Genomic DNA, 16,110 nt, shown 5'->3' with positions numbered 1-16,110 from the left:
CAGAATTTACAAATATCTCGTGGTTTAAAAAGTATACGCAACAATTTATTTCCTTGAGATCTGTTATTACAATTATTTTTAGAATTGCTGATTAGGGGTGGCCAAAATTTTATTCGAATAATAAATAACTAATAATATCAACATTTCAATTTATTCATGATGTTTCATTTAAAGTTTCATTTATTCTTTGTAAAATATTTCATTCGATAATTGAAATTTTTATTTTTATTTAACGAGATAAATAAGTTTTTACCTTTAATTTTACATAAGAATTTTGTCCACTTTTTGATTGATGAAATTGAAAACATGTTATTGTAAATTAAGAAAATTAATTGTACTCTAATATTGCAAACCACGTTTTTTGATATTTGCTTTTGTGTTCTTGTGAACGATGCTAAAGTCAGCAAAAGATTGCAAAAAATTTAATACTTACCAAGACTTCATTTTTTCAATATTTTCCATAGTTTTATTCCTCGATTCCGTAAAATACAATTTAAATTAGTTACAGAATTTATTTAAAAAACTATTGTTTTTTCTAATTTTTAAAAAATTGCAAGAGCAATTGAAGTAAACTCTGTCTTACTCACCCATTAGAGATGATACTGAGAAATTAGTCCTAAATAGGAGTATTATGATACAGAATGTCTTTTTAATAATAGATTTTATAATTTCACTGTACTGTCTCATGGCTTCGGCCATGGAAAAATGCAGTTTGTTAGTCAGCTAAATACTAGAATTAGTAGGCTGCCTATTAAAAGAATATAAAGTAATGAAGGTACAGTAACACAGAATTAACTGACCGGAATTCTGCCTTATTACAAGGGCAGCCTACGAAGTGTGATCACAGTTTCTTATTCATTGTCCTCTTTTCTTTTGATTTAGAGCAGCCTTCGAGAAATAAATTCATAAAAATTCGAAAAAAGTGGAGCAGCGCAACGCAGGCGATTACACGTCCGCTTTTCTTTTAAATCCTTTTTCGTACTCCCGTCATTCTGTTTTTATCCTTCAACCTTCATTTTTATTCATTCTTTCTTCACTAAACATTTTTTATTAATATCATTCATATTAATGGGCCATTAATAACATAAGTGTGTTGCACTCGTTATTAGTATCTAAATTTGTTTCTAAGAATTTTTTTAAACTTCGAAAATAAAATCGTGGATTTTACAACTGTTCGAAAAATAAATTGTAATGAGTTTGTAAATTCGGTATTTGTTACACAGTTATTAACGTTTAAAGTTCCGACAGTACTGAATTTTTTTTTCGAAAATGGTTAGGATTTCGAGGGTATGTCTATTGACCAAAAATGCTTGTAATTGACCTCTGTAATTAAATATAATTTTTTTAGCATGATTTGAAATTTTTTAATTTCGTCTAAAAATTTCAGTACCTACTCGAATTTTTTTTTCAAAAATGGTTAGGATTTCGAGGGTATGTCTATTGACCAAAAATGCTTCTAATTGCCCTCTGTAATTAAATATAATTTTTTTAGCATGATTTGAAATTTTTTAATTTTGTCTAAAAATTTCAGTACCTACTCGAATTTTTTTCTCGAGAATGATTAGGATTTTGAGGATATGTCTATCGACCAAAAATGCTTGTAATTGCCCTCTGTAATTAAATATAATTTTTTTAGCATGATTTGAAATTTTTTAATTTCGTCTAAAAATTTCAGTAACTACCCGAATTTTTTTCTTGAAAGTGGGTAGGATTTCGAGGGTATGTCTAACGACCAAAAATGATTATAATTGACCCCCGCAACCGAAAATAATTTTTTCAGAATTAATTAAAAATTTTTTTTTCGTCGAAAAATTTAGGCACCTGCCCCCTGTCGATTTTTCTTAAAAATTCGTTTTTCATTTTTAATAATTTCGTTTGACGTCCTACAGAAAAGTTGTTTAATACTTTTTTGTAGGTAACCATGAGCTCTACTTCAGAATAAAGTTTCATTGAAATATAATCACAAATCTAGAAGTTACGGCTGTTTGAATATTGGACGATTTTTATGGGGGTTTTCTCATTTTGCGGGGTCAAAGACCAACTTTTCGAATATTTTTGCGATTTGTACATATTTTCCACCAAAATACGCGTAGTTTGCTTTTTTAAACATTAAAATCGTCCAATCCGTTCGGAAGTTATGACGTTTTAAAGATTTCCATGAAAATTCGGGCAGACATTTCTGGCTTCATATTAGATTTTCGGTAAGGAATTTTTTTCTCGAGAATGATTAGGATTTTGAGGATATGTCTAATGACCAAAAATGCTTGTAATTGACCTCTGTAATTAAATATAATTTTTTTAGCATGATTTGAAATTTTTTAATTTCGTCTAAAAATTTCAGTAACTACTCGAATTTTTTTCTTGAAAGTGGGTAGGATTTCGAGGGTATGTCTATTCACTAAAAATGATTGTAATTGACCCCCGCAATCGAAAATAATTTTTCCAGAACGATTTGAAATTTTTTTTTTTCCATCAAATTTAGGCACCTAATTAGATTTTCGGTAAGGAATTTTTTTCTCGAAGGTGCGTAGGATTTCGGAGTTATGTGTAATGATAAAAAATGATTGTAATTGACCCACGCAACCGAAAATAATTTTTTTTGAATGATTTGAAAATTTTTTTTTCCGTTGAAAAATTTCACTACTCGAATTTTTTTCTTGAAAATGGGTAGGATTTCGAGGGTATGTCTAACGACCAAAAATGATTGTAATTGACCCCTACAACCGAATGTAATTTTTCCAGAACGATTTGAAATTTTTGAATTTAACTGTTAATAACTTTTTAACGAAGCCTCCATGAACAAATTGGTATTCTTGATTTTCGTGTTATTTTGGCCTCTAGAATCCCTTATTAAAATTTTTCCCAGGGGTGGCCGAACACCCTGTATATAATTTTTGTGCATGAATCGATGTATCTTTGTATTCTGTTTAAAAAAGTGTAAGAGGTCTTAGGTCGAAAATTGACTAGTTTAAAAGCTATGATTTTTGTTTCGAATTGCCATTTACGCGACACACTGTGCGCCGTTAAGAAGATATTGCCCCGTTCGGCGTCGACGTCCGGTGCGTGCGCGCGGTTCGAACTCTCCCGCCAGTCGCCGAGGCCCGTCAGTGCCTCTCGCGTTCTCGCACGGAGAACATCTCGCGTGCTCTTCTGCGACTCGTTTCTCTCGTTACTTTTGTTGTGCCGTGCGACGTGTCGAACGCAGATCTCAGCCGTGGACGCGCAAGGACGGTGAGAAAACTCGTACTCGGAGCGCCGGGAATCCGACTAAATGAGACTTTTCTGCGGTTAATAGCGAAAATTCCGTTCCTTCTCCTTCTTCCTCCCTTCTCCCTCCCTCTATCGTCCCTTTTCTCTTCCCTTTTTCTCGATTTCAACCCCCGTGTGCGCGATCACGACGACCGCCAGTGGACATGGAGACCGGATTCTGGAAACTGGTTCTCTGCTGGATATTTATCCTCGTCGCAGCTCGAGCGAACGGTGAGTGAACAGCTTTGAATTTTCCGGCCCGCGACGACGGTGAAAACGAAACGTGCCCTGAATTTTGAGATTACCGACGTGTCACGTGGTGGACGGTCGACGGACGACTCAAGGACGACAGACACCTTCACTCGTCCATTCCGCGGCTCCGATTTCGCCGATACGCGACGCATTCGAGTCTCACGAATCTCGCGTTATGCGTATCCTTTGGAATCGTTCGTACGCTTTAGACCGAGGGTGGAAATTGTGCGAACCGCGAAGAATGTCGGCAATTCTCACCCGCGACGCTACAGATAATCGTAGGCTCTTTTGTTGCGAGGTCGACGGAAACGCTGCGCGAGTTTAAACGAGTGAGAACTAGCGATGGGAATGATGCCGCGTCGATACCGTCGATACTAGATCAGTAAATCTTGATCTACTGGCGAATAGTATCAAATATGTACGCTCAAAAAATTTTTCAGTGGCGCGTACACAGTTTTACGTTTGCAAAATATAATATGGTTGAATTGCGGTCTCGAGTGTGTGGATCGATGGAAAGGAATTGCAACGTCACTAGGGTTTTCGAATAACAAAGAAAAACTGTTGTATATCAAGGACGAAATGACAGCGCACTTCGTTCAGTATTTCATGAAATTTGAATAATCCAATAGAACAAAATCTTTATTCTCAATTTTCATCAAATTTTTAATTATTGTCCTTCTAAGCCAACAATGGCTCTTTGTACAGCCATTTCATTTTAAATGCCAGACAGTGGACACAAATAGCATTTTTCGTATCAAAATATTCTAGAATAAAAGAAAAAATAAAGAAAGAGTATTGTCAATTTGAAAAATTATAAAAAATCAAGCATTTTTCAAAAGATCTATTTTTCACTGTGAATACGAGAAAATTTGTGCCTCTTAAATAGAAGATATTCTAAAGTTTCTAATCCCTCCTTTCCAAAAATAAACAACTCGAGAACCAAAATTCAATATTCAATATTTAAATGATCAAACTTAAATCACGAATTTAGAATCCCAAAACAAGAAATAACTCGCTATCTTTTTGTTCAAGAGATACTGACTTCTAATGTCACATCGAAACTTCTCATTTATTTTGAAGATGCAGATCTTATCTACACTGTAAACAAATAATTGTCGGTTCATCAATTGTTTTCGTAAAATAAACTAGTTTTTATTATTATTATATATTTATTTACGGGTAAAGAAATTACCCTTTGATACAAATTAGGTGAGGTTTGACAAAATATTCAGTAGATAGCGAACTAAAAATTTCAACCATTTCACAGTACTTGTTTACGTTAATAATTAGACGATTAACGCAGTTGTACTCGCCGTAAACTGCTCGATGAGTTTTCCACTTAAGGAGAGTACGCTTTCTTATAGAGAAAGTACATTTAATTTAAAAAGTTGCAAAATCTCAGGAAAAATTACAATACCATTTATAATCTTGAAGGCAAGCAATAAGTCAAATACCAGTTGTCTACATTCTAAAGGTAAAATTCTAAAATACTCGTCCCTGTCGATATAATTATGTTCATATAGTGACATTGGACGATCAATTCGACAGACAGCTATACGGAGGAAAGAATGTTGCTCACTTTCTAACATTGTAAAAACAAAGATGATAGAGTGATCAAATAGTTGAGCAATACTCAAATTGGCATTCTTAAAGTGTCCAGAAGGTCTATCTAGAAAGCCCAAAATCTTAAATGCGATACTAGTGATATCGACAATGTATTTTTCGAACGATTATCTGAAAAAGTGACTTCAAGATCTAGGATACCAGTAACAGAATATAATATGGTGTGGTTAATTTCATATTCAAACTTTGGGACATAACTTTTATGAAAGAAGCGAATGACAGAGCATTTGGATAAAGTCAAGCTATTATTTATATACTACTCCTCCAGATTATGTAAGTCCATATTTTTTAACATAACTATGTCTGAACAGTTGAATAAATTTCAGTGGAACCTTAAACAATAGATTAATATATTTGATTTTTCGAAATTACTGAGATTACCTTACATGTTGTCAACACTATGTAACAAACGAGGCTCTCGTGCAATAATCAAGATTCTATTGTAGTTAACTGTAGAATTACCCTCTATAGCCTTCTAGGTTTAACGTGCTTATTAGTAATGTATCAAATTGTTAGTATCTTAGTTTTTTTATGTATTACAGGTTGGGTTACCACATATTGCCATTTAGATTTACGTCATTATTATTACGCGTAGTGAAAAATGAAGTGTTCAGACGAAGTTGAATGGTTTCGAAAGGAGCACATTCTGATGGTGTAAAGAACATACGAAGGTCGTTAACATTTTTTTAAATCGAATCATATATTTTTTATTTTATCGGTAGATTCACCTTAATATTTTTGACAAAAAAGTATTAACCTATTTATGTTAAAAAATCATTAGTTCAAGAGATATTTTAATCTTGTCCTCTTGTCCTCTTATTTAATACTACCTTTATTTATGATTTTATCCAATGACGTTATGAAATATAAACATTTGAGAATAGTTTGATTTGAAAAATAAGGTGTACGCTGAGCCTCTGACTATAATGCCAAATATGAGAGATCGTGTCATCACTGAGTGCAATAAAATAACACCAGATACATTACACAACATGAATGAGTCATTAATCTATCGATTCAGAAAATGTCGCAATTTAAATGGTCGTAAATGGTCATACTGAACCTTTGTTGTAGATAAGATCAATACAACATTAACAAAGGAGTCATGAAAGCTGGACAACATTGAAATTAAAATATCTCCTAAACTAATGATTTTTTAAGCATCAACTGATAAAATAAAAAATATATGATTGTGTTTAAAAAGATGTTAATGTGTTTCGTATGTCCTCTACACGTTCACCTGCAAGAAAACTAGTACCATCAAAATGTGTCTCTCTCGAAACCATTTAACTGTATCTGAAACATTTTTCGCCACATGTATTGTCCTTCCACGAGAAGAAGGCACAGCGTGTTTACATCCCCACTCTTCCTGCAGTTCGCTGATTGGCTGTCACCGATCTTCATCACAAGAGGAGTGGGGGTGTAAACAGGATGTGCCTTCTTCTCGAGGAAGAATAGTAATTACAATGACGTAAATCTAGATGGTAATATGTGGTGACCTACCCTGTATAGTCAAAATTATATTGAGGTTCATTTTATTTTAATTGTATGTTACGAATATGTTAGCAGAAATGTTGTAAAGAAAGAACCAAAGTACTACTGAATACAAATGTCATGACTCGAACAAGTGGGACGACAAATATGGCGGCTATGACAATTGAAAGTTCTATCGCTTTTATTGGCAACCGTATATTAGCGTCTTTTTCTACGACCTCTTCCCATCTATCAATTAATTTTTTAATTCCACTTTCTAACAATTTCAGAGATTTTGAATTAAAACACACATTCGATACTAGTTTCACATGTTCACAATTGTTTAAATTTGTTCATCTGTATATGATTCGTAAATGTTAAAAGAAATATTTTACATGAATCTTAAAGAAAATTAAATTGTTCGCAAGAGTTAAATAAATTTTTTCTTCGCCTTGAGTAATAAAAAAAAAAGAATAAATGAAATCTTAGTTCCTTCGCATATTTTTAGTATTTAATAACTGTAATACAAAGACTCGTTATTTCCTCTTGGTTTCCGTCTTCTTTTGGCCCGTAGTGTTGCTCGTACAATTTATTTATTTCGCTTAAATGTAGGAGAACTGTCCCCTCCGTGTTTTGTATTTTACTTCATTTGTTGCTACCGTTTCGATCAACGCATCGATAAGAAAGAATCGTAAGGAAATTTGGAAACGAATTATTTTTGTATTAATTGTGACGGCCATTTTTTCTAAGCGGAAAAGAAATTACCCACCCTTGCTCTAAAAGGATAATCATTAATAACAAAGCACTATACATGCTTTGTATAACGTAGTTCTAATTAATTTTGCATATTCGTCTTTACCATTGTCATAGTTTTTTTAAAGAAACGTATAATTTTAATGTCCCGGTAATGCCAGCACACGAGTTATTGAGAATGTCAGCGTACGAAACGAGTCCTCGCGTTGCGTAGTCGCTTTTGCAAACGGAGAAGCCTCGTAACTATTGCGCAAAGATACTAATAATACCGCGTGAAAGCCTCGGAAATCATGCGATTTTCACGCGAACAATAATGTTGCTCGATGGATCACACGATCGCTGTAAATCTCATTATTCGACTCCTCGTGTTGCGTAAATCTCGGCGCCAAACGCAAGTTTCTCTTGTTCGTAGAATTGTATGTAGAAAGTAAAAGAGAACGTTCGACAGCGTCTCCCTCTGTATTGCAAGGGAATTAATCACGGACCGATTGATCGCGAATCCGTAAGAAACGAGCAACGCGCTCGGACAGAGGGAAACGATAGATCTCGGCTCTCTTTGATCCAACATTACGCTGTGTTTTTACGAAATCGAACGGAAGACATATTGTTCTTGATTGCTTCCTTGTGGTGATTCGCTTCTTCGAGTTAATTCCTCGACGTAAGCTTTAATGGGGCTCCGTCGTGTCCGGATTGATCGACCGCGATCGATTATTCTTCGTCGACTCTCTGTTGCGCCGCAAATTCTTCTCGTTCAGTTGGTAAAATTCATTATCTTTGTTCGTTCCTGTAATGGGCATAATTGAAGCGATTCTGGAGAATGCTCGACGCGCGGTTTCTTTTCGTCGCGGAAAGAAAGGGAAGGTGACGAGGAAAGTGACTTTTTCACGCTTCGAGTCACGCTACGGGTCTCTCCTCTTTCGGTTTCTCGAATTCTCCAGGAACGCAAGAGGAATCCTGGAATATCAACTATGTAATCCAGTGTTTTCCAATATGGTAGCGTGAGAACACTAGGAGAGGTGTCTTACGATCGAAGGATCGCATTTTCAAGACAATAATTCTCGCCTATCTGGCTTAGGATCACTTCCGGTTTACAACACATAAAATATAAATAATACACACTCAATTGTTTACAAATGGTTGGTAATATTCTTAGCTTATTTAATCTTTTATGAGCTAAATCTATTCTATTCTATAACTGATATTATTTTCTAGAGCAGTGTTTCTCAACCTATGATACGCGAAATGATAGTTGCTTGAAAAGACTCAGTAATTGGTGACTTTGTTACAAATAGAAATTCATATTATAGTTCAGGTATAGGTCATTTGTATAATAAATATACAATAATTAAATCGTATTGGATAGGAGTCGAGCAAACTTTAAATTCGATTCACATTTTTTCCTTATTTCTTTTACTTAGAATTACTCCCTAATCGATTGTACTACGATTTTACACCCAACCTATATGTTGAAATCAAGGTTTTAAAAATGATTCAATTAAATGAAAGCATACAAATTTATTTTAGTATCTGAAAACGTGAGGCCCTTCGAAAGGCGAATCCCTCCCTTAATCCATACATAATTACAGACACGGAATAATAATTTTTCGATAATTTAGCAAGAACTATTATAACAGAGATAGACAAAGAGTAATTCAGTTTCGCTGAAAGGTAGAACTTAGATACGTTGTTATTTCCTCTTGTAGGTAAGGTTGGGGGGAGGGGGCAAGGGGATAAAGTTCACTCACAGAATCGTCAGCTTGTCATAAGATGGGAATAAAAAGACGCGGAGCCGACGATTCCTCGATAAAAATACAAAGTACACAGGATCGTTTAAAAAGCAGACGGTGAAGGAAACTTCGATCGACGCAACAGTGTAGGAAATCGCTTCGATTCGATGTATTCTCCTCTTGTGCTGAATAGCTTGCCGGAGGAAATGAAAAAGCGGAGATCGAGCGTAACGCAAGAAACGCGTTCAATCACGGAATAAATCGAGTTGTTCGATTAAAATAAAGTGGCCACGCCGCAGCGGTTCGTGGCGCGATGAAATAATAATCGTCGCGGTTTCGATGCATCGGGGCCCGTCTATTCTTTTCTCGGCCGTGAAACTTGAAAAGCTGAGTTGGAAACGCGCAGATTCTTGCGGGAAAGCGAAAACCAACTCGCAAAGACGGTATTCCATGCATTTCGCGATCAGCAGAAACACGTGCCAAGGAATGAAGAATAACGAGAGTACCAAGGGTCGACCAGTAAGGTAGATACGAACCATCGGACCCTGCTCTTCGCAAAGAGAACGCAAGACCTTTATGGTCACCAATTTTAATAAAACTATGTAGACTGATAGTTTTGGCCCTGTCGTTTAAGAAGATACAACAGCATCTCAGGAACTCGATAATTTGTTAAATATTTAAAATTAAAGTTTTATCAGTATGTGTATTAAAACAGTTTAGTTGCAACATTTACCAAGTATAGTAGCGGCAAGACATTGGCGTTCTACGCAAGTAGAATATTTTCTTTCCTTTTTATTATGATTTTACTATAAATACTTGATACCTTGTTATCCCAAATATCGCCTAAAAATGACATTTCTAAACGGGAACATTCCCTTAACAAATTATTTATCGTTGTGAACTGTTGTGAAAATGCTGTTTAATAGATGTATTTACTTGATCAAAAGATTCATGTAGCAATTAAAATACCCAATATAAACCTCTTAAGGGTTTTTCATAATGACCATAGAATTTAGATTGTTGCAAGAAATCGGGACTGAAAATTCCTACAATAATCGGGGTTCTTGTAATAATCAAGATGACCAATCCAACGTGAAGTAGCCACACACAGCGTATCCACAATATTTATGGTCCATGCTTAGGTTCTCCAACTTTTCTTGTTGCTTGCAATTATCGAGGTTGGAATAATCGACATTCTACTGTAATTTGATTCTAATCAACAATTTCTATGATTTAGATACAAAATTGTACAATTTATATGTATAGTTTTGTCAGAGAAAAGTTTCATATTCTGAAAAACTATTCTGTGTTCAATACGAAGGAAAAATTTCTTGGTCTTCGCATTTAATAATAACAAAAATTTTTGTCCAATTTATCGTGCATTCTCCAATTATGAATCCTAAATTTTATATAATATATTTGAAAAAATCTATTTTTCCGCTAATATAATTCATGATAAATCTCTTTGAATAAATTTTAAAACATAAAAATAATAGAATATTTTTGTTTCACTTTAACTTTCGACTTGTTAGTGAGATTCCCCGTTATTTTATCTAGTTCATTGACTAAACTATAGTTGAAATATAGCGACAGATACTGCACTGTAAAAGACCAGATGCAATAAGAAGTGTCATAAATTAAGTTTTCATTTTGTACGAAGATATTATTATTTTATGTGATGTTAAATGTCTTCTCAGGTGGCGACAAAAAGATCTTGTCATGCATGTATGCAAAATTCTATGATAATTGCTTCATCGTAGAGGTCGTAAATGTGCAACAACTGATTGGCTTTAAATAAAACAGTCAGTCTGAAATTATATGTATTGTACAAATAAATGTCAATACTTGAAGGAGCATAATTGCTAAAAACTAGAAAATATTATATGTATTTTTACCACAGTTAGCAATAACATAAGAATTTCTTTCAGAACAATTAACGTCTTTTCATTCACCAGTGAGAAAAAGATAGATATTATTTCTGTTACAAAATCATTCGGATAAATTCGTTTCCAGCGAACGGGTTGTCCAACATGGTTTAAAATTGTGCATTCTTTGTTTGAAATCAGAACGATTTCGATATCGAGCTGACCGGACTATAAACGCTTACCCTAAGTGGAGCAGAACGAATAATATGCACCTGAATCCTCGTGGATGGATTTGTTATGAACAAAAAAGGCGAACGTATGTCGAGTGGTTCGCGTGACGCGTCCACCGTTTTCGCGCGTTATTAACTCGCTATCGTTTAGGGGCTACTTGACGCGCTGGGACGATTTATGGCCGCTCGAACGTGTCCAGCTGCGAGCGTGCAGTGCGTTATGCAAAAAGTATAACGGATTCGCGTGCCTATTGGCGATTGGAACAACGGTCGTCCATCTGTGCAGCCTCGATAATTCAAGGTAATTAAAGAGAGCAGGGAGTCATTCGAGAGACACTCGCGATATTAAATTCTTACGCTGCTTCGAGCGCCGCCGGACACTTCGGTAACTGCGAGTCCATCGGCATTTTAATCCTTTTGTCCCCACTGTAGCCGTATTAGGGTGGCCCTTAGCACGATACAATTATGTCCGAAATTGACATGAAATCAGCTATAGTTTAAAAATTTTAACCCAAATGCGCCTCAGGTTCCCGTTTTCCAATCAGTCTAAAATTTTGCACGTGTTATTTTCTCTCTAATTGTCACAATTTAAGACGGGTAAGATCGAACAAAATCAGAAATCGAAAAATAAGGATCACCCCAATACAGGGTGTTCGGCCACCCCTGGGAAAAATTTTAATGGGAGATTCTAGAGGCCAAAATAAGACGAAAATCAAGAATAAAAATTTGTTGATGGAGGCTTCGTTAAAAAGTTATTAACAATTAAATTCAAAAATTTCAAATCGTTCTGAAAAAATTATTTTCAGTTGCGGGGGTCAATTACAATCATTTTTGGTCATTACACATACCCCCGAAATCCTATCCACTTTCGAGAAAAAAATTCGAGAAGGTGTTGAAGTTTTTCGATGAAAAAAAAATGTTTCAAATCGTTCTAAAAAAATTATTTTCGGTTGCGGGGGTCAATTACAATAATTTTTGGTCATTAGACATACCCCCGAAATCCTACGCACTATCGAAAAAAAAATTCCTCACCGAAAATCTAATTTGGCGCCTAAATTTTTCGACGAAAAAAAAAATTTCAAAATGTTCTGGAAAAAATATTTTCAGTTGCGGGGGTCAATTACAATAATTTTTGGTCATTAGACATACCCCCGAAATCCTATCCACTTTCGAGAAAAAAATTCGAGAAGGTGTTGAAGTTTTTCGATGAAAAAAAAATGTTTCAAATCGTTCTAAAAAAATTATTTTCGGTTGCGGGAGTCAATTACAATAATTTTTGGTCATTAGACATACCCCCGAAATCCTACGCACTATCGAAAAAAAAATTCCTCACCGAAAATCTAATTTGGCGCCTAAATTTTTCGACGAAAAAAAAAATTTCAAAACGTTCTGGAAAAAATATTTTTAGTTGCAGGGGTCAATTACAATAATTTTTGGTCATTAGACATACCCCCGGAATTCTACCCACTTTCGAGAAAAAAATTCGAGAATGTGTGAAATTTTTCGACGGAAAAAAAAAATTTCAAAACGTTTTGGAAAAAATATTTTTAGTTGCAGGGGTCAATTACAATAATTTTTGGTCATTACACATACCCTCGAAATCTTGCGCATTTTCTAGAAAAAAATTCATTATGGGCGGAACTTTAAACGTTAATAATTTTTTAACGAAGCCTCGATCAAGAAATTGGTATTCTTGATTTTCGTCTTATTTTGGCCTCTAAAATCCCCCATTAAAATTTTTCCCAGGAGTGGTCGAACACCTTGTATATGCTATACTTTTCTACTCCAGACACTGCATCGTATAGGATTCTAAATATAACGATGAAAATCACACTCACGTTATCTTTTAGACATAAGGAATTATGATTTCACTAAAAAATATTAGTCGATAAATTTGATATAAGATGGTACAAGAGAATTCAACTCTAACGCGAAATTATAAAAATTTAAAAACTCTAATTTAAATGCGGCACGTGTTCCTGTTGTCTAATATCGTTGAAATTTCGATAGAACTTTTTTTCATCAAGTGTCACAATCTAGGGAGAGGGGGGGCGTTAAAAAGTAACCTAAACTCGAAAAATAAGTATCACCCTAAGCCGTATATTATACCTTTATCAAAGAAATGTTAGATATTAGGGCATTTGAATAATTACCTTTTTAAATTCTAAAATAGCCAAAAAAAAACATCGCAAAATAAAAAAATTTGTAGTTTTATTTTTTTTATGATTAAATGATGATAATCGTAGGTTCTGGCGTAACTTTCAATTCGAAGCATCTCTGGAATTCGTTTCTCATTTTGGTTTAGAGCTTCCTTTGGAATATTTCTACATATTTCTCATATTCTCAATATTTTTTAGCCTTGTACAGGCTTTAAATGCCTTCATAAAAGAATCTAAGGTTTGGTCCTCTTTCATTAATAAAAACGTGGTTATTCATCTGGCCTCATCATCTCTTAGTCACCGAAACAGTAAAGAAATTTCGTTTGTTTGATTTAATTTTTCATGCTTCACTCTAAAAAAAGTTTCTATTTTATCGAATACCCTTCTAAAATAAAGACTGATAAAAAAAATGTCTCATAGACAAGTTTCTTCTTTTCCCCTGTAGAACAAGAATCCGTAAATGAAAATATAGCTTCTATATTTAAAAAACCAAAATTGGCCTTCAAATAACCTTGACAACACTTGCCAAATAAAAACTAAATAGGATAGCATGTACAAAAATAAATATCTCAAAAAGAATTAAAAATATTAGACACAAAACTTTTTCAAAGGCGAAATACATTTTTATTATCATTTATTTGTATCAAATCGTGATTAAGCCTTGCGAACGAGCACAACGGATGTAATAAATAAATGATATCAATGAATTAAACATTTACAATTTTAATAAAATTTAATTCATTGCTCGTTCAGTTTATTTTAATAGTGATATTCAGTGTGTTAAATTATGGCGAACTTTTTTAATTTGTTCGAATACTGCGATACTTCTTCCTTTTAATTGGTCAAGGCTTGTTGTGCTTTCGTAATAAACTATTTTTTTGTGCGTTGTCTTAGAGATAAAAATCAAGAGGCGTTATACCTGGTGACCGTGCAGGCCAAGCTATTGTGCTTGACATTATATCCTATACAAAATTAATCTCAATAATGAAATTTGTAACGCCAGTCATCTGTTAAGCCGTACGCTTGCAAGATTGCAGTTTTATTATTCTTTATTTTCGTTTTATCTTTAGCCACAGAATCTCACTGACCACGGTTGTATCACGAATTTCCGTCCACCCTGTATAAAATTTTCAAAATGTTCGGATTACGGAAGTTATTAGACGAACGCATTTGAAAACCAAGCGACTTGGAAATAACGTTACGGTTATAATTTATACGATTAATAAATGTTAGTTTCGATATCAAAGTAATTCAGAGATTGTTGATGGTGTTCCAACTTTGAAATTCAAAGTTATAGGAAGTAATTATTCAACTGCTAAAGACAGTGGAAATGTCGTTTATAAATAAATTAAAGAGCAGGGAACTTACGAGTACGTCTGATTTAACACTTTCTTGAAAAATGTTTGAAAATGGCTACATTTGGTACCTATGGAAGAAATAAAATGTTTTTTCTTACGTCTTAGAAAATTGAGAAATAATAATTATTTAATCACGATATAACGGGAAAATTGTAACCACGCGTAAACATCAGAATATGATAGCAACCGCGACTCACCTAATGACTGCGTTTCATCCTTGTGTCCTTCGAGTAACGGTTTGTTTGCGAAGTAATTAGTCAGAAAATCGTTTAGAAAGTCTGTGGAAGGTCGCACGTTCAGTAAAACTACGAAACAACAAATATTCTGCAAAGATGCAGCGATAAATCGTTCGCTGAAATATTCAAACCTGTTTTAGCCACAATCGTCCATACCGAAGGGGTGAAAAATAACCCTTAAAGCTCAAGGTAAATAATCTAGGTGCCCAGAAAAGAAAAACATTCTTATTTTTAAATAAATTTATTCGTCAATGTATGACTCTTTGCATTCTATAACTTTCTCCTAACGGTTTAATAACCTATATATGCAAAAATCTTTTGTTCTACCGCAGTAAAATCTTGAGACTTCTTCTTTCATAACATAAAACGTAACATAAAGAAACATAAAGTCCCATTCAAGTTTCACTGTCTTGTCATGGGGTCGAGCATTATTTTAAAAAGACAAAACTTTCTCTTTATCAAGGCTGACTGGTTTGTTTTTCTTTTCTTAATTTTTTCTAAACTTTTTGATGAATTATAGCTCTTTTCTACTTCTAAAAATACGTGATAAATAATTCTACCAAACACATAGTAAATTTTTTTTATAAAGAAGTCGGTAAATATTACTAACAAGTTGAGGAACTATGTACATATTTTCTGTATGTTGAATCCATAATATTACACGTAACATCATTCTGTGCACTACATTGTCAGTTTGTTCACCAATTATTTTTAGCTTCAGGAGATATTCTACTGTATTATTTATTCTGCTGTAAAACTTTAAAAAAATTAATATGTTTTTACATTTTCTTGTAAAATATGTCAAAACCTTATTTCTTTCATATTTTTTTTCAGTTTGTGAAAATAATGAAAGAAACTTTTTTTAGAATTAAAATTTTTTAATTGGCGTGATATTTTAAAATTTACTCGCCCGATTGACACAAGATTTAGGTGAAATTCTTTGGCTTTCGAGGATTAAGCATTTCTGTCCGTATCGATAATTAAAAAATCGCCAAGCGTGATAATGCTTGAAATAAATTTGAGAGTCATCGGAAGAAACAGTAAGAAAGTTTCTCGCGAACAGCGATTCGAGAGACACCGGAGGTCGTCGGGCATTTAATTGCAAGGCAGCGCCTCGCGATCGAACGTTCGCCTTGTATGCAAAATAAGCATTCGCGGAAAAGTGAATCGAGCGTGGGTGTCGAC

General features: G+C 34.1%; 1 protein-coding gene across 1 annotated transcript in view; it reads left to right on the top strand.

The window, feature by feature from the left end:
• Positions 1-3,114: 3,114 nt before the first annotated feature.
• Positions 3,115-16,110, top strand: part of Qsm (Zona pelucida superfamily protein qsm) — a 78,837-nt gene continuing 65,841 nt past the window's right edge. Inside the window, exon 1 of the mRNA XM_076772076.1 lies at positions 3,115-3,480. Within this exon, the coding sequence (XP_076628191.1) occupies positions 3,414-3,480 (67 nt within the window). The 5' untranslated portion in view covers positions 3,115-3,413. The remainder of the gene's footprint in view (positions 3,481-16,110) is intronic.

Source organism: Colletes latitarsis, chromosome 8 (genome assembly GCF_051014445.1).
Source record: "Colletes latitarsis isolate SP2378_abdomen chromosome 8, iyColLati1, whole genome shotgun sequence".
In the NCBI taxonomy this organism is placed as follows: Eukaryota; Metazoa; Arthropoda; class Insecta; order Hymenoptera; family Colletidae; genus Colletes; species Colletes latitarsis.
The sequence above is the reverse complement of the archived record's forward strand: the minus strand, read 5'-3'. Positions and strand labels throughout refer to the sequence as shown.